General features: G+C 47.6%; 3 protein-coding genes across 4 annotated transcripts in view; 2 read left to right on the forward strand and 1 right to left on the reverse strand.

Moving 5' to 3' along the window:
* The first annotated feature begins 1,047 nt into the window (after positions 1-1,047).
* On the forward strand, positions 1,048-15,818 carry CFAP157 (cilia and flagella associated protein 157). 2 transcript variants are annotated; one of them, XM_087879533.1, is made up of 10 exons: positions 1,048-1,327; positions 2,233-2,504; positions 3,887-4,040; positions 4,541-4,808; positions 6,152-6,282; positions 7,800-7,950; positions 12,693-12,877; positions 13,648-13,798; positions 14,757-14,923; positions 15,639-15,818. In XM_087879533.1, exons 1-10 carry the CDS (start codon positions 1,194-1,196, stop codon positions 15,685-15,687), a joined length of 1,662 nt encoding a protein of 553 aa, XP_087735659.1. In that variant the 5' UTR covers positions 1,048-1,193; the 3' UTR covers positions 15,688-15,818. The 2 variants fall into 2 exon arrangements, with proteins under 2 accessions (XP_087735659.1, XP_087735660.1); XM_087879534.1 differs by lacking the exon at positions 15,639-15,818 and having other exon boundaries at positions 14,757-15,271.
* A 183-nt stretch (positions 15,819-16,001) lies between these two features.
* PTRH1 (peptidyl-tRNA hydrolase 1 homolog) lies at positions 16,002-22,441 on the reverse strand. The gene is made up of 5 exons (XM_087879535.1): positions 22,094-22,441; positions 20,724-20,943; positions 18,730-18,829; positions 17,371-17,416; positions 16,002-16,268 (listed from the first exon to the last, which is right to left on the reverse strand). Exons 1-5 carry the CDS (start codon positions 22,181-22,183, stop codon positions 16,032-16,034), a joined length of 693 nt encoding a protein of 230 aa, XP_087735661.1. The 5' UTR covers positions 22,184-22,441; the 3' UTR covers positions 16,002-16,031.
* The window catches only part of TTC16 (tetratricopeptide repeat domain 16), a 28,203-nt gene continuing 27,146 nt past the window's right edge, over positions 22,032-23,088 (forward strand). Inside the window, 1 exon segment of the mRNA XM_087879532.1 lies at positions 22,032-22,166. The gene's annotated coding sequence lies outside the window, so the exon portion shown is untranslated.

Consider the following 23,088-nt stretch of genomic DNA (forward strand, 5'->3'; position numbering starts at 1 on the left):
TTTCCGTTCCTTCCTTTTTTTTCATTCTTCCTTCCTTTTCTCCAACCCTTCCTTCCGTTTTTACTTTACTTTCCCTTTTCCCGTCCTTTCCTTTCCTCATTTTCCTTTCGTTTTCCATTCCTTCCTTTTTTTTCATTCTTCCTTCCTTTTCTCCAACCCTTCCTTCCCTGTTTTTACTTTACTTTCCCTTTTCCCGTCCTTTCCTTTCCTCATTTTCCTTTCCTTTCCCATTCCTTCCTTTTTTTCATTCTTCCTTCCTTTTCTCCAACCCTTCCTTCCCTGTTTTTACTTTACTTTACTTTCCCTTTTCCCGTCCTTTCCTTTCCTCATTTTCCTTTCCTTTTCCATTCCTTCCTTTTTTTCATTTTTTACTCCTTCCTTTTCTTCAACCCTTCCTTCCTTCCCTGTTTTACCTCTCCTCTCCTCCTTCCTTTCATTTCCCCTTCCTTCCCTTTTCTTTTTTCATTCTTTACTCCTTCCTTCCCTTTTTCCAACCCTCCCTCCCTCCCTTCCTCCCACACACACACCCATCCATCCTTCTCTCATTTATTTGCTTCCTTACTTCCTTCCCTGCTTTTCCTCTCCTCTCTCTCCTCTCTTCCTTCCTTCCTTTCATTTCCCCTTCCTTCCCTTTTCTTTTTTCATTCTTTACTCCTTCCTTCCCTTTTTCCAACCCTCTCCCTCCCTCCCTCCCACATACACACCCATCCATCCATCCTTCTCTCATTTATTTACTTCCTTATTTCCTTCCCTGCTTTTCCTCTCCTCTCTCTCCTCTTTTCCTTCCTTCCTTTCATTTCCCCTTCCTTCCCTTTTCTTTTTTCATTCTTTACTCCTTCCTTCCCTTTTTCCAACCCCTCCCTCCTTCCCTCCCTTCCTTCCTTCTCACCAAGAAACCCCCCCCAATGCAGGCCCCTCTGGCTGGGAACGAGGGGATCTGTAGTCCAGACCTTGTGGAAGGCACCTGAAAGGCTCGGCTAGGAGTGGAATCCTTCCGTGCTGGAGACAGAGGGCTGGTTCTCAAATGGATGCCTGGCTCTCTTAGATTCCACAGCTCCGTTGCTATGTACATCTCCTTCGCCTAGCAACCGGGCAGGCATTCTAGCTTTTAAAGCGCCCCTGTTCCAGTTCCTTTTTTTTTTTCCCCTCCTCCCCTTCTCCCGAAGGGCAGAGTCTTTAACGGAAGGTCAGCCATGGCACCCAAAAAAAGGGGGCGCAAAAAAGAGGAGCCCCCCAAAGAGCAAGAGGTGGATTCGGACATTGTGCCAGAGCATAGTCGAGAATTTTATCTGATCCAGATCCGAGATTTGGAGGGGCGTCTGGCCCGGTGAGTCGGTGTGTGTGTGTGTGTGTGTGTGTGTGACGGGGGCAGCTTGGAAGTCCGTGACCCCCAACTGGCTTTTATTATTTATTTTGGATCTGGAACAGGCTATGCTTAGCTCCTGAGGCTCTATTTTTTGAGTCGCTGCCAAATTGGGTAAATCGGAAGTGAATCCTAAAAATCGGGATTTTATAGCTTGTCATCCCGTCTTGGGCCAGATACATGAATAGAATAGAACGGTGTTGGCGAACCTATGGCACACGTGCCACAGGTGGCACACGGAGCCATATCTGTAGGCACGCGAGCATTGCCCTAGCTCAGCTCCAGTGCGCACGTGTGCTCCGGCCAGCTGATTTTCGGGCCTTTCGGGCACACTGGAAGTTGGGAAATGGGCCGTTATTGGCCTCCAGACGGTCTCCAAGGGAGTGGGGAAGGCTGTTTTCGTCCTCCCCAGACTCCTAGAAAGCCTCTGGAGCCTCGGGAGAGCAAAAAACGGGCCTTCCGGTCCCACCAGAAGTCGGGAAACAGGCCATTTCCAGCCTCCGGAGGGCCTCTGGGGGGGGGGAAGGCTGTTTTCGCCCTCCCCAGGCTCCTAGAAAGCCTCTGGAGCCTGGGGAGGGCAAAAAACAGGCCTACCGGGCCCACTGTGCCATTGCGTGCCAAAAGCATGGGGAGCATGGGGTGGTGGCATGTACATGCACAGGGGGCGAGACACATTGAATTACGGGTGTGGGCACGTGCACGCATGACCCCCCCCGCGCGACCCCCCGCTTTTTCTGCCTCTAGGAGCCTAGAAGGGACCTTGGAGGTCTTCTAGTCCAACCCCCTGCTTAGGCAGTTGTGGCCATAAGTCGAGACTGATTGATTTGGGGGGGGCCTGGGGGGGTGCGGGGTCGTTGATGCTTTGCTAGGTACCAGCAGAAATGGGACCAGTTACAGGTAAGCGAAGAACTTTTCCGGAACGAATATGAAAAAATGTTGACCGACAACAAGGAGATCGTGGCCTTCCTGAAGAAGACCCTTAACCAACGGGTGGACGAGATCGCCGAGTTGACCATTCAGTTGCAGAACCTCCAGCAGGCCAAAGACTTTGAGAAGGACGCCTTCGAAACCCAGCTGGTCCAACTGAGGCACGAATTCCAGGAGACCAAGGACCAGCTGACTTCGGAGAACATGCTGCTGAGTAAGCCAAATCGGGGGCTCCTTTCGCGCGTCCGGTGCAATTCTTTAATAATAATAATAATAATAATTGTTAGGTTCAGCTTGTAGCTTACTCCTAACTTGTTGGTCAGGCAATATATCTGTTTCTTTAAGAAACAACTGAGCCACGTAATCAGGGTTTGCTGAACCCTGTAATTAGGCTACAGTGCATAAATAAGCAGCGCAGAGAAGCGTTCTTTGTTCCTGATTGTTCCTGTTGCTTCCTGCGTCTTTCTGCTGATTGGTGTTAGACTGGATTGTTATATGGTACTGTATACCGAGAGTTACTAAAGTCTGTTTGCTTTGGTAAGGGAAGATACTTACTGGACTGATATTACTGTTTATGACCTTGGACTGTTTTTACCTACACCGAGACTGCTTATTATCTTGTATATAAAGTATTTTTCTCACACGAGCTGCACGTTTATCTCCTTCCCTGTGTGTTTCTGCTCTGCTCGTTGCACAAGCAACAAATACTTTTTACACACACCCTAACAATAACAATAATAATAATAATTGTAATTGTAATTGTAATTGTAATTGGAGCCCTTGGAGCAATACCCAAAGGGCTACCCCGCTATTTAGAAATTCTAAATTTGCCGGACTTGAACATTTTGACTACAAAAAACCACCTTACTCGGAACAGCTTATATCCTCCGACGATACCTTAACAGTTCCTAGGTCCTTGGTTAGGACTCAAGCTGCTGAGCTATTAACCAGCCTCAAAGGCTGTGAATCTCACTAAAGATTAACCAATAAATAATAATAATAATAATAATAATAATAATAATAATAATAATAATAATAATAATAATAATAGACATGGCCCTTAGACTTATATACCGCTTCACAGAGCTTCACAGCCCTCTCTAAGCGGTTTACAGGGTCAGCCTCTTGCCCCCAACAATTTGGGTCCTCATTTTACTGACCTCAGAAGGACGGAAGGCTGAGTCAACCTTGAGCCAGTCAGGATCGAACTCCTGGCAGTCGGCAGAATTAGCCTCCAATACTGCATTCTAACCACTGTGCTACCACAGCTGATAGATGATAGCTAGATAGACAGACAGATATACAGACAGACAGACAGACAGAAAAAGATATAGAGATTAGATAGATAGATAGATAGATAGATAGATAGATAGATAGATAACTAGCACTTAGATTTATATGCCACTTTATAGTGCTTTACAGCCCTCTCTAAGCCATTTACAGAGTCAACATAAACTTTGGGCTCAATTATGGTCGGAACTCGAGAAGCCGCTTTATAAGATGAAGCGCTTCGTCAAACTTCTGAGGAATAATTTAAAGTTTATCAGGATAAACTTAAGATAAAACTGTGGGGGTTTTTTTTTTCCCCTTGCGCAGGTGGGAAGTTGGCCGCGCTGGAGGAATTTCGGCTGCAGAAAGACGAGATTTTGGCAAAATTTGCTGAGCGGGAAAACCAGCTGAGGAAGGAAGAGGAGCAGCATAAAGACATCATCTATAACCTCGAACGGAAGGCGGTGATCGATAAAGAGAGGTCAGCAGATGCACCTAAATTTAGAAGGGGGAAAACAACAACAAAAAAGGTTTTGGCCTCCCTTTTTTCGGCCCTTTTCCAGCCTTTTTTCGGCCCGTTGAGGCTTTTTTCGGACCATTTTCGAGGCTTTTTTTGGCTCGTTTTTGGAACTTTTTTTGGCCCTTTCCGAGCCTTTTTTCGGACCATTTTCGGGGCTTTTTTCAGCCCGTTTTCAAGGCTTTTTGCAGCCTTGAGTTCTAGTCTCGCTTTAGCCATGAAAGCCTGATGGGTGACATTGGGCCAATTACCAGGTGACAGTGAATTCTAGTCCAGCCTTAACCATGAAAGCCCACTGGGTGACTTTGGGCCAATTACCTGGAGACTGTGAGTTCTAGTCTTCCTGTAGCCGTGAAAGCCAGCTGAGTGACTTTGGGCCAGTCCCTCTTTCTCAACCCAACCCCACCTCGCAGGTTTGTTGCTGTGGGGCAAACTGATAACCTCCCCTTTCCCCCTCACCCCAGATTGAAGAAGGACATGCTGCACCGGGTGAATGCCGTGGCCGCCGAGTTCCGCAAAGTGGCCAACAACCAGATGGCGGAGACCACCAAGCGCACCATCCGGGAGAACGTGGCCATCAGCCTGCAGCTGACCAAGGTGTCGGAGCAGAGCCTGCAGCTGATCCAGGAGAACGACCGCCTGAAGGAGGGCCATGCCGAGGCCATCAAGCAGCTCCAGCTGCTGGAGCAGAACGAGAAGAGAATGGTCACCAACAGGCTCAGCCACCAGAAGGCAGGTTGCTTCCCTCTCTCTCTCTCTCTCTCTCTCTCTCTCTCTCTCTCTCTCTCTCTCTCTCTCTCTCACACACACACACACACACACACACACACACACACACACACACACACACACACAGACGGGTTGACAGCTGCGCCCACTGGGCCAGGTGGCCCCCGTTCCTTGACTCTCCGGCATTGGCTTACGGCTACTCGCTTAACAATGGTTCAAAGCTACAGACAGACTGTTGTGGCCCGTATGCAGCCTGTGCAGCTAGTAGCTGATTCCGACAGTGAGGAGGCTGGTGTGGTGCTGTGCCAGCAGCCTGTGCAGCTGGCACTCGAGTTGGACAATGAGGAGGCTGGAGAAGATTCGGTGCCAGAGGCGGGGATTCAGCCAGGGCCTTCAGAACCTCCAGAAGCTCCCTTAAGTGAAGAGGAAGAAGAGAAGGAGCCTCTTCTCGATGCACGGGCGCACAGAGCTGCTAAAAGGCAGGAGTGGCTCCTCAGGAGGAGGTCTCCTTGAGAGTAAGGCTTGGGGCTAATTGGCCACTCCCTTAGCCTATTTAAGGAGGAACGCCAATTGCAGCAAGCTGTAGGGAACAACTTTAGTTCACTCTCCTTCGTGTCTTGCCTTGCTTATCTTATCAGCTTCCTGCAAATTGCTTCTGGGCATTCTGCCAACCACAGTAAGCTTTCAGTTATTATTCTTTGAATTCTTGGCGGCTGTTAATGCAATTAATTAACAGACATTGTTGTAAAAGACTGGTTTATTCAGTAAACTAAGATTTGAACGGACTTTGTGTGTGCTGCGTTCTTTGGGGTCCGTAGCTGGGGCAGAACCTGGACCTATTGTTGTAGTCCTCGGCTTATGACTGCTCGCTTAACGACGGTTCAAAGCTACAGATGTATCGTTGTATTAAAGGTAGTCCTTGGCTTATGACAAGTCACTTAATGACGGTTCAAAGCTACAAACATACCTACCGTTGTATTAAAAGTAGTCCTCGGTTTACGCCCCATTGTTTAATGACGGTTTGAAGCTACAAACGGACCCACCAGTTGTATTAAAGGCCGTCCTTGGCTTACGACCGGTTGCTTCATGAACTTTCCAAGCTACAAATGGAGCTATAAACTGGTCACACAATTGACCCGTTTTACGACCGTGACGACTTTACGACCGTGACAGGCAGGCTCCGTGGTGGTCGTAATGCTACCTGCAATGCGCCCGATCAGACTCTTACCTTTTCACGGTGGAGCTTGTCCTTCCGAGCCCGCTAACTTTGTCTGGTTTTCTTTTGAAAACTCCCCCAAAATTGATGCTTTTTTAAAAAAAACAAAATCTTAAAAATTATTGTGCAGATCATCTGGATGTTGACGGAAAAATGCAAAGAGTTGGAAACCCAGCTGGAGGAGCACCTGAAAACAAAGAACCTCCTGGCCAAGATGCAGAAGTCCAGCGAAAGCCTCTTCCAGCAGAATTTGGTCCTCCGGTAAATCTCCCTCCCCTACTTTTCCCGCTAGCTCCGGAGGGGGACCAGAGCGGCAGGAGGCTCCATCCCGGAAAACGCTTTTTCTGCCTTTGGTCGGAAGTGTGGAGAGGCTGGTAGCTTCTGGGATGGCCTGTCTGCCCTCTCAGAAAAGAGGCAGCAGAAAAGGAAAGGAAGGTGGGAAGGGAAGGTAAAAAACAACTTTTTCTTTCTTTTCCTTCTGTTTCCCTCCCTCCTTCCTTCCTTCTTTTTTGTTTCCTTCATTCCTTCCCTCCCATGTTTCACTTTCTATTTCTCTTTTCCTTCCTCCTCCTTTCTTTTTTCTTTTCCTTCCCTCCTTCGTCGTTCTTTTTCCTCCCTCTTTCCATCCCTCTCTCTCTCCCTTTTCCTTCCTTCCGTTTCCTCTTCCTTTCTTTTCCTTCCTTCCTTCTTTCCCTTCCTTTTTTTCTTCCATCCTTCCATCTTTCTTTTTCCTCCCTTCCTCTCCCTTCCTTCCACTTCCTCTTCCTTTTTTTGTTTCCCTCCTTCCTTCACACTTTCCCTTTCTTTTTTTCCTTCCTTCCTTCCCTCCGTCTTTCTTTTTCCTCCCTCTTTCCGTCCCTCTCTTCCTCTTCCTTTTTCTCCCTTCCTTTTTTCCTTCCTTCCTTCCTCTTCCTTTGTTTCCTTCCTTCCTTTCCTTCCTTCCTTCCCTCCCTCCCTCCCTCGTCTTTTTTCCCTTCCTCTTTCCATCCCTCTCTTCCTCTTCCTTTTTCTCCCTTCCTTTTTTCCTTCCTTCCTTCCTCTTCCTTTCTTTTTTGTTTCCTTGTTAACTTTCTTCCTTCCCTCTTTCCCTTTCTCTCTCTTTTCCTTCCCTCCATCCCTTGTCTTTTTCCTCCCTCTTTCCATCCCTCTCTTCCTCTTCCTTTTTCTCTCTTCCTTTTTTCCTTCCTTCCTTCCTCCTTTTTTTGTTTCCTTTCTTCCCTCTTTCCCTTTCTTTCTCTTTTCCTTCCCTCCATCCCTCATCTTTTTCCTTCCTCTTTCCATCTTCTCTTCCTCTTCCTTTTTCTCCCTTCCTTCCTCTTCTTTTCCCTTCCTTCCTCTTCCTTTATTGTTTCCTTTTTTCCTTTCTTCCTTCCCTCTTTCCCTTTCTTTCTCTTTTCCTTCCCTCCATCCCTCATCTTTTTCCTTCCTCTTTCCATCTTCTCTTCCTCTTCCTTTTTCTCCCTTCTTTCCCCTTCCTTCCTCTTCCTTTATTGTTTCCTTTTTTCCTTTCTTCCTTCCCTCTTTCCCTTCCTTTCTCTTTTCCTTCCCTCCATCCCTCATCTTTTTCCTTCCTCTTTCCATCTTCTCTTCCTCTTCCTTTTTCTCCCTTCCTTTCTTCCTCTTCCTTTCTTGTTTCCTTTTTTCCTTTCTTCCTTCCCTCTTTCCCTTCCTTTCTCTTTCCCTTCCCTCCATCCGTCTTTTTTCCTCCCTCTTTCCATCCCTCTCTTCCTCTTTCTCCCTTCCTTCCTCTTCCTTTTTTTTCCCCCTCCGTCCCGCAGAGAAGAGCTGAACATGCTGAAAGAAGAACTGAGCCAAAAGCTGGTCAAGGACCACGATCAGATGAAGCTACTGCAGAGCGAACAGCAGCGCAGGGTCAATGCCGAGAGGCTGCTGAAGTACACAGCTCAGGGGCTTAAGGAAGTGCTGGCGGTGAGCGTTTCCCTTTAGACCCACCTGGGCCCCAGGTGTCTGGCCCACCTGTGATGTGCCATATGCAAAATAGGCCCCAGGGTGCTTATTTTTCAGGAGGCAACCGGACTTCCTGGTTTTACTTTTGAAGACGTTTCACCTCTCATCCAAGGAGCTTCTTCAGCTCTGACGGGATGATGGTGGGGAATGGAAGGATTTATATTCCTTATTTATTTATTTATTTATTTATTTGTTCCTATTTCTATACCGCCCTTCTCCAAATAGGACTCAGGGCGGTGAACAGCCAAAGTAAAAACAGAACATACAAAATTTAAAAACAGTTTAAAATAATTAAATATTTTGGCCGTAAATTAAAACAACTCAATTTAAAATCAATTTAAAATTTAACTCAAGCCAGCCCAGCTAGTTGAAATAAATGGGTTTTCAGGGCCCGACGAAAAATCCGGAGGTCTGTTATTGTGCGTATCTCTGGGGGGAGGTTGTTCCAGAGGGCGGGTGCCGCCACAGAGAAGGCTCTCCCCCTGGGAGTCGCCAGCCGACATTGTCTGGCGGACAGCACCCTGAGGAGGCCCACTCTGTGCGAGCGTACTGCCAGTGGGAGGCTATTGGTGGCAGAAGGCGGTCTCGTAAGTACCCCGGCCCTAAGCCATGGAGCGCTTTAAAGGTGGTCACCAACACCTTGAAGCGCACCCGGAAGACCACCAGGAGCCAGTGCAGCTCGCGCAGGAGAGGTGTCACATGGGAGCGCCTCGTCACCCCCATAATCCCCCGCGCGGCAGCGTTCTGGACCAGCTGGAGCCTCCGGGTGCACCCCAGGGGGAGCCCCATGTAGAGAGCGTTGCAGTAGTCCAGGCGGGAAGTGACGAGTGCCTGAGTGACTGTGCGTAGGGAGTCCCGATCTAGAAAGGGGCGTAACTGGCGTATCAGGCGGACCTGATAAAAAGCCCCCCTGGCCACGGCCCCCTTGCAGATGATGGGTTTCAATTTTTTTTAACTACCAGTTCTGTGGGCGTGGCTTGGTGGGCGTGGCTTAGTGGGTGTGGCAGGGGAAGGTTACTGCAAAATCTGTGGGGGCCCCTACCCTCTCGAATGAGCTGCCCCCGGAGATTCGTAGGATTCCCGACCTGCGTACCTTTCGTCATGCCCTAAAAACATTATTATTCGCATTATTATTATTATTTTTTGCGAGATAGATAAGAATGGGGGTTATATAAAAGAGCCTTGGTAGTACAGTGGTCTAAGGCACCCTGTTATTAAGCTGGTTATTAAGACCAGCTGCCTGCAATTACTGCAGGTTCGAATCTCGCCAGGCTCAAGGTTGACTCAGCCTTCCATCCTTTCTAAGGTAGGTAAATTGAGGACCCAGTTTGTGGGGGCAATAAGCTGACTTTGTATAAATATACAAAAGTATGAAGGCTATTGCTTAGCGCATTGTAAGACGCCCTGAGTCTCCGGAGAAGGGCGGCATATAAATCAAATTAAATATATATATTTAGCCAAGAAACCTCCAATTTTACGCGGGAGAAAACCCAAATAACCAAAGACCTACATACAAACACCCGCGAAAACCTCAGAAAACATATATATAGGCTGCAAAAAAAGAAATCTTAAGAAGAATGAAAATATTAACCTTAATGTGAACGGGGGCTAAATATTTATAGGAGCATTGCATGACAGTTGAGAATTTTTTCTCCTGGATAAACTTTTCTTTCTTTTGATGAGTTGGCTTAATGGAGGTTTGTACTTTCTCTAGGCGAAAATTGATACTTGAAAACTCTATATGTATTATATTATTCTCTGCAATTCTATCCATATTGTTATACTTTTTTTTTCCTGTATTTTTTAATAATTTTCAATAAAATTAAAAAAAAACAACATTATTATTCCAACAAGTAGGGCTGGCCTAAATAATAATAATAATATTTTACTATTTTAATGGGTTGTTTTATGAGAGTTTTTGGCCAACTTATTTGTTTTAAATTGCTTTTAATTTTTATATTGTCACGGTTTTATTTCTGGCTGTACACCGCCCTGAGTCCTTCGGGAGAAGGGCGGTAGAGAAATTTAATAAAATAAAAATAAATAAATAAATAAATAAATAAAATAAAATCCCTATTTCCTCTCGATCAGCTGGGAGTCGGGAGGCAGGGAATAGATGGGGGGGCAGCACCAGTCAGAATTTTTACTATCGGTTCTCCGAACTACTCAAAATTTCCGCTACTGGTTCTCCAGAACTGGTCAGAACCTGCTGAAACCCACCTCTGTTGCAAACAGCTGGTCATTTACATCCTTTTAGGGGGTTGTTGAGGCTACTTGGAGGTTTATGTCAGGGTCCCCTGAGTAGGGCTCCTGCTTCTTGTAGTCTGCAACTCACCTGGATGACTCAGAAATCTCTACAGACTTTTAGCTATGCAATTGGGATGGACATCTTTTGAATGGGGTGGGAGTAGGAACGGATTTTCCGCAAAATCCGAGTAGTCCTCTCGCCTGGACTACTGCAACGCTCTCTACATGGGGCTCCCCTTAAAGAGCGCTCGGAGGCTCCAACTGGTCCAGAATGCGGCCGCGCGGGTAATTACCGGAGCTGCATGGCGCTCCCACATAACACCGCTCCTGCGCGAGCTGCACTGGCTCCCGGTGGTCTTCCGGGTGCGCTTCAAGCTGTTGGTTACCACCTTTAAAGCGCTCCATGGCATAGGGCCTAGTTATCTTAGAGACCGCCTGCTGCTACCGACAACCTCCCATCGTCCCGTGCGCTCCCACAATGAGGGCCTCCTCAGGGTGCCATCAGCCAAACAATGTAGGCTGGTGACCCCCAGGGGGAGGGCCTTCTCTGTGGGGGCACCTACCCTCTGGAATCAGTTGCCCCCAGAGATAAGGAGAATCCAAGACCTCGGTGCCTTCCGCCGTGCCCTTAAAACCTCCTTTTTCCAGCAAGCCGGGCTGGCTTAACATATTTTAAAATATTTTTAATTGGTTTGTCATTTTAAACTGGGGCCAAATTAATATATATCCTTTTAGTTGTTTTTAATGTTTGTATTGTATGTTTTTATCTGGCTGTACACTGCCCTGAGTCCCTCGGGAGAAGGTGCGGTATATAAATTCGAAATAAATAAAATAAAATAAAATAAAATAAAATAAAATAAAATAAAATAAAATAAAATAAAATAAAATAAAATATAATATAATATAATATAATATAATAAAATAAAATAAAATAAAATAAATAAAATAATAAAATAAAATAATAAAATAAAATAAAATAAAAAAATAAAATAAAATAATAAAATAAAATAAAAAAATAAAATAATAAAATAAAAAAATAATAAAATAAAATAAAATAAATAAAATAATAAAATAAAATAAAATAATAAAATAAAATAAAATAATAAAATAAAATAAAATAAAATAATAAAATAATAAAATAAAATAAAATAAAATAAATAAAATAATAAAATAAAATAAAATAATAAAATAAAATAAAATAATAAAATAAAATAAAATAAAATAATAAAATAATAAAATAAAATAAAATAAAATAAATAAAATAATAAAATAAAATAAAATAATAAAATAAAATAATAAAATAAAATAATAAAATAAAATAAAATAATAAAATAAAATAAAATAATAAAAATAAAATAAATAAATGGCAGATTACAGGAACCAATTGGACCACACAGGTGACCCTGAGGACATAGTTAAACCTCCAAGTGGCCTCAACGACCCTCTAAAACCGTGCTAGCGAACCTATCTCTGTGGGTACGCCAGCCATTGTCCCAGCCCTGCTCCACCGCGCATGCGTACACACCTACAGCTGTCCAGCTGTTCTTCAGGCCTCTGCCGCGCATGTGCAGGGTGCATGCAGGAAACACATGCATCTACAGGAGGGGCGGGGTACATGCGCAGGGGGATGCAGGTTGCTGCAGGCAGCTTTCCAGGCTCAAAACGGGGCACAGGGGACCTCGTGCAGCCCCCCTGCGCCCTGTTGTGCACCTGAAAAGCCTCCTGCACCAACCTGGAAGCCAAAATGGGGTGTGGGGGGGCAGGGGGCATGTGTGCGTGGGGGGGGTGCTCGCATTGTATTTTGAGGGTTTGGAGATGCGTGCGTGCATTCACGCGCGCTTTGGGCACTCAGCGCCAAAAAGGTTAACCATCACTGTGTCAGGTTACGATGCCGTCTCAAATAAATTGCATTTCCAAACAAAAAGTCTTTGATGAAATCTTCCATTTATTGAGTACAACAATCTGTCCCCGACTACATCGTAGCCGACACTGACCCTCCGACCCCCAAACCCTTCCCTTTCCGTTCCCCAATTCTCAGCGTCTCATTGGCCATCTTCCAAGTCAGTCTCCCCATCTCCTTACTTCAACTCACAGGAATGTCCCCCCTCCCATCCCATCTCCTAGGGGATATTATCTACAGAGAAAATAAGTAGGTGAAAAGTCAAGCCTCTTCTTCTTCTCTTTATGGCAGCACTAGAGTGCTGGCACACTGCTCTAAAAGGATGCAAAGGACCAGCTGTCTGCAAGGAGTATAAATCCTTCCATTCCCCACCACCATCCAGTCAGAGCTGAAGAAGCTTCTTGGATGAGAAGGGAAATGTCTTCAAAAGAAAAAGAACAAGAAAGTCCAGTTGCCTCTTGAAAAAAACACCTTTGGGACAACCACGTCCTGGATGACGGAGAATCTCCACAGAGTATGCGCGAAATAAACCACCATTTTCTCCCTCTCTGCTCAGGAACGGCCGCTGGCGGAGGAGGAAGACGGCGACTTCGACGTGGTGTTCCAGCTGCGGCGTAAAAATGCCTTGCACGGCATCCTACGCTTTGTCCAGAGGAGCATCGCCCGCCTGGATGCTCAACAAGGCCTCCACCCCGTCACAATCGAGAGCAAGGTGGTGAAAGTCACCAACCTATCCAGAAGGTGTGAGCCCGAGGCGGGGAGAGGGGCAAATGTGGGCACAGAGAGGCGGGAGCTGAGCGTTGGGCACCGCCATCTTGGGATGGGCGAGGAGAACCGCGTGGCCCCTTCCCCGATGGGGCTCAAGGTGGGGAGTCTGTGGGGAGCCACACCACACAACCGCGAAGTGTTTGCTTGCGCGGCTGGGCTGCGGCAAACGGGACTTAGGTGCGTGGATTACAGGTTGTCCTCACCTTACGGCCGCAGTCGAGCCCAACGTTTTGTGTTCTGAAGTGGGAACCTTTGCTGAGGGGAGTTTTTTTCCAATGGTGAAATCCTGCCGGTTCTGTCCGGTTCGCACGAATCCCAGGATGCTCCGGCTGTCATAAATACGTTTTTTAAAAACATTTTTAACTGGTTTGTCATTTTAAATTGGGGCCAAATTAATATATATCCTTTTAATTGTTTTTAATGTTTGTATTGTATGTTTTTAGCTGGCTGTACACCGCCCTGAGTCAAGGGTCTGAATTTGGATCATGTGACCCCTAGGGGAATGCGGTTGTGTGAAAAACGGGGTCCTAGGTCACTCTTTTTCAGGACCGTTGTAACTTTGAATGGTCACTAAACGAACTGGTTGCTAAGTCACATTTTCTGTCCGCTGTGAGGGGAAACTGAGGCATAGGATCCGAGCGAACAGGCTGTTGAAGGGAGGACGGGGAGGGAGGGGTCCTGCTGGCTCACACACCCACCCCCCTCCCCTGTGCCCAAGACTCAGCCGCTGCTTCCCTCCGCAGCTTCTCCAGCGACTGGCACATGAAGGGCCCGCGTACCACGTCCCACTGCAACATCTTCAAGCTGCCCAAGCCGGTGCACAGCCTGCCCTCCCTGGAGTCCGTTTCGTCCACGCAACTGGTCTCCCTTCGCCCGTACGGCAGCGCCAGCGAGGTAGGTAGGGTGTAGGGCTGAGAAAGGGTCTGAGGGGGGGCAGAGAAAGGACCTTTGCCTCGTAGCAAAAGAGAGGGAGGATTGCTGTCCCGTAGCTTCCTTCCGTCTCTTTTTTCGTCCTCGTGGAAACAAGAGAGGTTCTAGTCCTCGTGAAATAGGATTCTAGTCCTCATGAAACAGAGGGCGGCTAGTCCTCGTAAAACAGAGGGTTTCCGTTTCCTCATGAAACGGGGCATCTGGTTCTCATGAAACAGGGTTTCTACTCCTCGTGAAATAGGATTCTAGTCCTCATGAAACAGAGGACGGCTAGTCCTCGTAAAACACAGGGTTTCTGGTCATGAAATAGGATTCTAGTCCTCATGAAACAGGGGGCATCTGGTTCTCATGAAACAGGGTTTCTAGACCTTGTGAAATAGGATTCTAGTCCTCATGAAACAGGGGGCATCTGGTTCTCATGAAACAGGGTTTCTAGACCTTGTGAAATAGGATTCTAGTCCTCATGAAACAGGGGGCATCTGGTTCTCATGAAACAGGGTTTCTAGTCATCGTGAAATAGGATTCTAGTCCTCATGAAACAGGGGGCATCTGGTTCTCATGAAACAGGGTTTCTAGTCCTCGTGAAATAGGATTCTAGTCCTCATGAAACGGGGCATCTGGTTCTCATGAAACAGGGTTTCTAGTCCTCGTGAAATAGGATTCTAGTCCTCATGAAACAGAGGGTTTCTAGTCCTCATGAAACATGGTTTTTAGTCATGAAATAGGATTCTAGTCCTCATGAAACAGAGGGTTTCTAGTCCTCATAGAACAGGGCTTTTTAAGTCTTCATGAAACGGGATTCCAGTTCCTCACGAAACAGGGCGTCTAATCCTCGGGGAAAACGGGGCTTCTAGTCCTCAAGAAAACAGCACCCTCGCTTTAAATCCCCCCACCCCCCCACCCCCGCTTGCTTCCTCCGCAGTCTATATTGTCATGGAGAGCCGAGAGTAACGGCAGCAACGTCATCCCGGCAGCCCGGAGTGTTAGCCAGGTGCCAGAGGAAGGGGTCCAGGCATCGGAGGAGGTGGTGATCCGCGAAGACTTGCCGGAAATAGTGACACACCTTGCCAAGCAGGAGCTGCTCAGCAAGTAGGGCGGGAGAGTGGGGGGGGGGCTTGATGCTATTCCTCCAGGCGGGTGGGGAGGGGGGGGAGAGAAACGGCTTGCCCGCGGTGGCTTTATTCTTACAAAAAAATAAATATATGCAATGACCTGTGCAAACCCTGATAAAAGCAAAAAGGAAAAAACGAGAAAGTCGCATAGCCAGGAGTGACAAATATGGCGGAGACCCAACCGAGATTGGGGGGGGGGAGCGGGTGGTGGTGTCACAGGCCATGCTGGGGGTCCCCATCGGCCATTCGCCCCAATTGGCTGCCCTTGCTGCATTTTTGTTCTTGTTGTCTCGTAGCCATATTAAACTGGACGGTACCCTTCGAATCACGGAGCCCCAAAGTCTTCCTTTTGAAAGAGGGAGGGGAAGCAGTTCGCCGCTCCTGGGGTGGGGAAGAACGGACTCCTCAGCTTCGGACCGTTCGCTCAGCGACCGCTTCCAAATGACGGGTGTCCGAACCTTATTCTCATGGCAGCGCCCGTGCGGTTGGGGTCTCGGCTATTCGAACCCGAGATCCAGGACAGCGGCAAGGCGACCACGCGGGCGCCTTGCTTACTGACCGAGCAGTTTCCCTTACGGCCGGCCGTAAGTCGAGGCCATTCCTTCCACCGTTGCACGAATCGTTTGTTTCAAACCCACTTCCAATTTGAGGGCAGCAAGAAGTGCAAAACAACATTTTTTTTTTCTCGCCAGGAAAGGCCCCCCCTCCAAACATCCCAACGGGGGACTTCATAAGAACTAGAAACATGAGTTTCCGTTTCTCCTAAAACTGTAATTTCCGAGGGCACCAACGAACGGATCGAACGGAACAAAACGATCACAACATGTGTGTTTGTTGATTAATCCTCGACCCCCCCCTTTTGTTTTCGTAAGATTCCCCCCTCCCTGTTCATCGCGGTGTGGTGCTTGGATTATCCGGGGCGCAACCCCTTAAAGGACCCTAACCCTCATTTCTTGGAGTAAGGTTTGCCCGTTGTGCATAGCTGCAACCTGCGGACGAGCTGAGGCTCAGTTCACACAACTCAGCTCCATCAAAAGACAGACACGACACTCAGCTGTTTTCACTGGCCGGTCTTATAGGTGGGTTCAAGAGGGGCCCCAGCCTTCTGTCTTGGGAGGGGGGCTCACGACTCCGTCACAAGAACCCGGGGACTCCCTCCTGCCGCAATTCTGTTGAATATGCTTCAGCAGCATCGTGGTTGCCAGCTCCAAAACGGGCGGCAACACCTCTTGCTCCGCGTCGGTGAATCGGCTTAGGACGTAGTCTTCTACGGATGTCTTCCCTGTCGGACGGCCGATGCCGATCCTCAGCCGGATCATGCGCTGTGAAGAAAAAAAGGCATGAAGGATCTACAGTGGGGATCTACAGATTCCGTCAACCCCCTCAAGCATCATTAGATCAGCTGACCCAGGGGTGAAATCCAGCAGGTTCTGGAGAACCGGTAGCGGAAATTTTGAGTAGTTCGGAGAACTGGCAAATGCCATCTCCAGCTGACCCCAGAGTGGGGTGGGAATGGAGATTTTGCAATATCCTTCCCTCAGGAGTGGAGAGGGAATGGGGATTTTGCAGTATCCTTCCCTGGAGTGGGGTGGGAATGGAGATTTTGCAGTATCCTTCCCCTGCCGTGCCCACCAAGCCACTGCCACCAAGCCACACCATGCCCACCAAGCCATGCCCACAGAACCGGTAGTAAAAAAAATTGGATTTCACCACAGAGCTGACCCCTTTCCCTTCTCGATAGGGCCCTGCCCTAATTTGCCTCCCCCGCTCAGCAGAGGGAAACTGACTAGAACAGTGATGGCTAACCTTTTGGCCGTCGTGTGCCAAAAGTGGGGGGAGCGTGGGGGGGTCGCGCCCACGCATACCCACACCCATAATTCAGTGTGCCCCGTCCCCTGTGCATGTGACACCTCTGCGCTCCCCCCACTTTTGGCACTCGATGGCACGGTGGGCCCGTTTTTTGCCCTCCCCAGGCTCCAGATGCTTTCTTGGAGCCTGGGGAGGGCAAAAACAGCCTTCCCCATTTCCCCGGAAGCCAGAAACAGCCCATTTGCCGACTTCCGGTGGGCCCGGAAGGCCCGAAAATCAGCTGGCCGGCGCTGAGCTAGGGCAACACTCGCGTGCCATCACGGGACTAGAAGTTGTGCGCAGGCAGGCAGGCAGGCAGGCAATTCTAACCATGCACAGCACAGCTTTTTAAGCAGGCGTTTTAGCTTGGCAAACCGCCACACCGGTGCCATTTTTCACCAGGCTCTATCCCGGCGCTCGGGCCAAGCAAGAAATCAAGAATGCAAAGGGGGTTCGTCCGGGATAAGCCGAAATAGGCCCGGCTGCTGGGTTGCGGGATTTCAGTCAAGGATCTCCTCTTTCGATGGCGACACGAGGGTGCCAAGGAAGGGTTCGGAAAGCAAAATTAAGACCTACATCGGAGCGCAGGCAGCTGATGCAGGAACGGACTCCGTTGTGACCCCTGAAAGATAAACGAGGCCTGTCAGATCCCGTCGTTCCTTCACGATGGGTTTATTTCAGTCCAAATCCTAGCTTAATTGTGGTTTAAAGACCTGGCCGGAATAAGCCAGCCACCCTGAGAGGTATGAATCCCAGTCAATGGGAGTTAGACTGGAAACAACACAACGCGAGAAACAACACCCCGAGAACGACACAAAAAGGCGGGATGTGGACTTGTTATCATTCTGCTGAGTTCTGGGGTCGCCTGACTGATTAAGTGGGATCAAGCCAGCGTCGTCTCTTAATGGCCATCTAGGTTTCAATAAGAGAGAATCTCCGTAGCTCAGGGTTGAATTGTGGAGTCCTTGGCGCTCTCTGAGCTGGCTTGTTTCTTTGCAGTCATTTCATTACCCAACTAGGTAATCTCATCAGTGCTGGTAAAGATTGTGGGTTTGCTTTGAAATGTTATATTAATATATATAAAAGATTTGAATTAAGAGATATATGTATGGGGGAGGAGAAAAAGGGTAAATTATGAGTAGAAATTGCTAAACGGGGGGATATAATAATATTATTATGCTAAATTGCTAAATTAGGAGTTATTATATAATGTTATAGTTGAATGTTGTTTTGAAATGTATAGTATAAGGGGGATATAATAATATTATTAGAAAGAAAGGTCAGCGTATGGGGGGTGGAGCAAGGGGATGGTAAAGTATTATATAATCTGTATGAATTTGGGTTTTATTTTGGAGAAGCCACAGGGGGAGGGGAGGGGGAGGGGGGGTTAGGGAGGAGGGGGAAAAAAAGGGGGGGGAAATTTGTATTTGAAAAACTTTTTCAATTAAAAAAAAAAATTGTGGGTTTGCTTGCCCTGTCAATTGATAAATTTTAAACTATGGGCCAAATTTAATTATTTTAAATCTATTTTTTAATCGTACTTATGTATAAATGTTTTTTATTCTGGCTGTTCACCGCCCTGAGTCCGAAAGGAGAAGGGCGGTATAGAAATTCGAATAATAAATAAATAAATAAAATAAATGCACGAATGATGGTACCTAGTTTGGGTAATGAAACACCTGCAAAGAACCCTCTAAGTAAGTTTTCTCCAGAACGAAATACCTTTCCATTTTAAAGCCTCTCTGTGGTGCTTTCATTGCTTTGCAATCAGGTTCCTCCACTTTGCTGAGCCTGTAGTAAGAACTCCGGGCTGTTTTTCCTGGGGTTGATTTTTTTCCCCCCACTCCCTAGGTTGAAACAAAAACTTTCTTCGGCTCTTAAATAAGGAGTCTGTGGGTGTCTGTAAATTAAAGATAATCGTTTGGCATTGAATACCTTGCGCTGCCACCTAGTTTTAGGGAGATCTTCCCCAGAGGCTTATCCAGATCGTCGTGGACCAGGTAGATATCTTCGATGTTCAGGTTGTACCTTTCCGCTGACACGAGAGAGAGAAGAGATGGTCAGTGGCAGAGACCGATCGAGTGGGAGACATTTGTAATGTCGATTCCAGAGAAAGCACCCCCACCCCAAGTTCCCCAAACACAGAAAAGGCAGGTTTGTCCATCTCCCCTCCCTCCAGACAAGTGGCATTTCTGGATATTTAGATACAACTAGACAGAACAAGAATTGGAAAATGTTATCAGTGGGAGAACCTCATTACTGTGAGATCATTCCTTTCTTTCTTCCTTTCCTCCCTCCCTCCTATCTCCTTCCTTCCTCCCTTCCTCCCATTTCCATCATCTTCCTCCCTCCCTCCCTGTCATTTCCATCTCCCTCCCTCTCTCCCTTCCTCCCATGTCCATCATCTTCCTCCCTTCCTGTCATTTCCATCTCCCTCCCTCTCTCCCTTCCTCCCATGTCCATCTTCCTCCCTCCCTCCCTATTTCCATCTCCCTCCCTCTCTCCCTTCTTTACATTTCCATCATCTTCCTCCCTCCCTGTCATTTCCATCTCCCTCCCTCTCTCCCTTCTTCCCATGTTCATCATCTTCCTCCTTCCCTCCCTATTTCCATCTCCCTCCCTCTCTCCCTTCTTTACATTTCCATCATCTTCCTCCCTCCCTGTCATTTCCATCTCCCTCCCTCTCTCCCTTCCTCCCATGTCCATCATCTTCCTCCCTCCCTGTCATTTCCATTTCCCTCCCTCTCTCCCTTCCTCCCATGTCCATCATCTTCCTCCCTTCCTGTCATTTCCATCTCCCTCCCTCTCCCTTCCTCCCATGTCCATCTTCCTCCCTCCCTCCCTATTTCCATCTCCCTCCCTCTCTCCCTTCTTTACATTTCCATCATCTTCCTCCCTCCCTGTCATTTCCATCTCCCTCCCTCTCTCCCTTCTTCCCATGTTCATCATCTTCCTCCTTCCCTCCCTATTTCCATCTCCCTCCCTCTCTCCCTTCTTTACATTTCCATCATCTTCCTCCCTCCCTGTCATTTCCATCTCCCTCCCTCTCTCCCTTCCTCCCATGTCCATCATCTTCCTCCCTTCCTGTCATTTCCATCTCCCTCCCTCTCTCCCTTCCTCCCATGTCCATCTTCCTCCCTCCCTCCCTATTTCCATCTCCCTCCCTCTCCCTTCTTCCCATGTCCATCATCTTCCTCCCTCTCTCTCTCCCTTCTTCCCATGTCCATCATCTTCCTCCCTCCCTGTCATTTCCATCTCCCTCCCTCTCTCCCTTCCTCCCATGTCCATCATCTTCCTCCCTCCATCATTTCCATCTCCCTCCCTCTCTCCCTTCCTCCCATGTCCATCATCTTCCTCCCTGTCATTTCCATCTCCCTCCCTCTCTCCATTCCTCCCACGCTTCCTCCTTCCCTATTTCCTGCCTGCCTCCTTCCCTTCCCCTCCCCCTTCCTTCCTTCCTTCTCCATCTCCCTTCCTCCTCCCCTCATATTTCCATCTCCTCCCTCCCTCCCTCTCTTCTCCCTTCCCCTCCCTCTCCCTCCCTCTCTTCTCCCTTCCCCTCCATCTCCCTCCTTCCCTCCCTAATTCATACATTGCTGTATGATTTGTTTAGACAACGTTTCGGTAAACCATGGTCCCTGTCTTAACTGCCTGTATGCACAATCTAAGCCACAAGCGCGTCAGTCTTGCTTTCTGATTCCACGATGGTTCTTCAATTCATCGTGTGTGACCCATAAATTAACTGGGTTGACCAACCACAGGGAGGAATGTGGTTGGAACGGTGGTGTGTGAACCCCATCGAGGGTGATGCCTTCAACAAACCCTCAACGACACCATCAGTGGCTCAGCCTCCTGTTGGCATGTGGACCTCACAGAGGGAGGTGGCCGTCCCTTGGCGAGTGGGGAGGACGGAGGAGAGCCCATCGTACCAGCTGTGGCCAACGAGATCCCATTGAGGTTCATAAACTTGCGGGGTTTCATCAGCAGAAGCTCAGCCTCTCCTAGACGGGCCACCGCCACGTCCGCGCAGCACTGCTTGTCTCTCTTCCACTGGTCAGCCACGTCCAGCTTGGAGGCCAGGTGGTTCAGCACCGCCATACCCACGCTGTGCCGGGTGCCTGGGTACGTGTGGTTGCCCAGGCCAGCCACCTGCAAAGAAAGAGGAGAAGGGATGAATTGTCCAAAGGAAGGAATTAGAATAGAATAACAGAGTTGGAAGGGACCTTGGAGGTCTTCTAGTCCAACCCCCTGCTTAGGCAGGAAAACCACTTCAGACAAATGGTTATCCAATCTCTTCTTAAAAACATCCAGTGTTGGAGCATTTACAACTTCTGGTGGCAAGTTGTTCCAGTGGTTAATTGTTCTCACTGTCAGGACATTTCTCCTTAGTTCTAAGTTGCTTCTCTCCTTGATTAGTTTCCACCCGTTGCTTCTTCTTCTACCTCGGGTGCTTTGGAGAATAGCTTGACTCCCTCTTCTTTGGGGCAGCCCCTGAGATATTGGAAGACTGCTATCATGTCACCCCTGGTCCTTCTTTTCATCAGACTAGACATATGTTTATATCTTTATATGTTTTATAAAGAAGAGAAGAGAAGAGAAGAGAAGAGAAGAGAAGAGTTGGAAGGGACCTTGGAGGTCTTCTAGTCCAACCCCCTGCTTAGGCAGGAAACCCTACACCACTTCAGACAAATAGTTATCCAACATCTTCTTTAAAACTTCCAGTGTTGGAGCATTCGCAATTGATGAATGGATGAATTTGCATTGCTGGTCTTCTTCTCTAAGCTTATCCAGATGTTCTAGAGATGTTCTATAGATCACATTGTCCCCAACAATTGGACTTCGAGACCTCCAGCTCCTGGAGGCCCAAACCAGGCAAGAATTCCCTAATTTCACTCCCTTTAAATTCCAGCTTTTCCTTGGGGGCAAATCCATCCAGATGTTTACGAGAGAGTGGAACATTGCATTGTGAGAGGTGGGAACGGGACACAACAGCTGCAGCTCTTCTAATTGGAGACAAAACTGAGATCTCATCCGGTTATTCATGCAAGCCTGTAGCCCAAAACATCTGGAAGGGACAGCTGGCACGCTGCCCTATCTTTATTTAAACGTCTTCTCCCTTCCTGACCCGCATATGGAAGGTTTTTTTTTTTCCGTTACAAAGAACCGGAAGTCTAATGTGATAGCCATGCCTGCTTTACCTCTTTGGGCTGCCGAGGTAGAATCGACTCACCCGACCCGGAAGCGATCGACTCCAAACCGGAAGGAGCCGGGCCATGATGGCGTTCGCGGCCTGACTTACCATCATCCGTTTTTGAGCGGTTTGTAGCTCGTCGCTGCGGTGACCCAGAGCCCAGCGAAGGAGCTGTCCGAAGGTCTGAGGGCGCATCATGGCCGCTCCGCCTCGCCTCTTCCCCTCCCTTCCCCTCCCTTCCCGAAGGCCTACTTCCGGGGGCCGGCCGCAGTCTTTAAAAAAAAAAAAAAGCCGAGCTCTGCGGCGGCGCCTTTGCCTCAGTGTGACGTCATCAGGCTTGTGGCCTATCGCGGGAGGCCTGGCAGGAAGGTTTCCAGCGCCATCTTTCTTAGGGGCGGAAGCTCGAGTCTTCTTTTAAGGGCAGCTCTAATCTCAGTAATGGAATAGTATAAAACCCTTGAAAAGATGCAAAATATTACTTTGAAAGTTAGAAATTAAAGTCAGAGCCTTTAGACTACAATAAGATAATAATAATAATAATAATAATAATAATAATAATAATAATAATAATAATAATAATAATAATAATATAATAATAATAATAATAATAATAATAATAATAATAATAATAGCAATTGGTAATAATAATAGTAATAGTAAATAATAATACAAAATATTAAAATATATATATATTTATATATTTATATACCGCCCTATTCCTAAGGGACTCAGGGCGGTGAACAGCGAACGATAAAAATACATGTAATACAAACGTTAATAATAAAAAAACCAATTAAAATATACTAAACATTCTGGTCCTAGATAATTCAAGACATCCCAGTTTAAAATAAAATCAAAAAGCAATATAAAGGGAAAGTTAGGCCAGGCCGGCCTGCTGAGACAGGAATGTTTTGAGGGCACGGCGGAAAGTGCGCAGATCCGGAATCTTCTGTATCTCTGGGGGGAGCTCGTTCCAGATGGTGGGTGCCCTCACAGAAAAGGCTCTCCCCCTGGGGGCCGCCAGTCGACATTGTTTGGCTGACGGCACCCTGAGAAGCCCCTCTCTATGGGAGCGTACTGGGCGGTGAGAGGCTATTGGTGGC

This window comes from Pantherophis guttatus, chromosome 16, assembly GCF_059756535.1.
Source record: "Pantherophis guttatus breed Tessera chromosome 16, ASM5975653v1, whole genome shotgun sequence".
In the NCBI taxonomy this organism is placed as follows: domain Eukaryota; kingdom Metazoa; phylum Chordata; class Lepidosauria; order Squamata; family Colubridae; genus Pantherophis; species Pantherophis guttatus.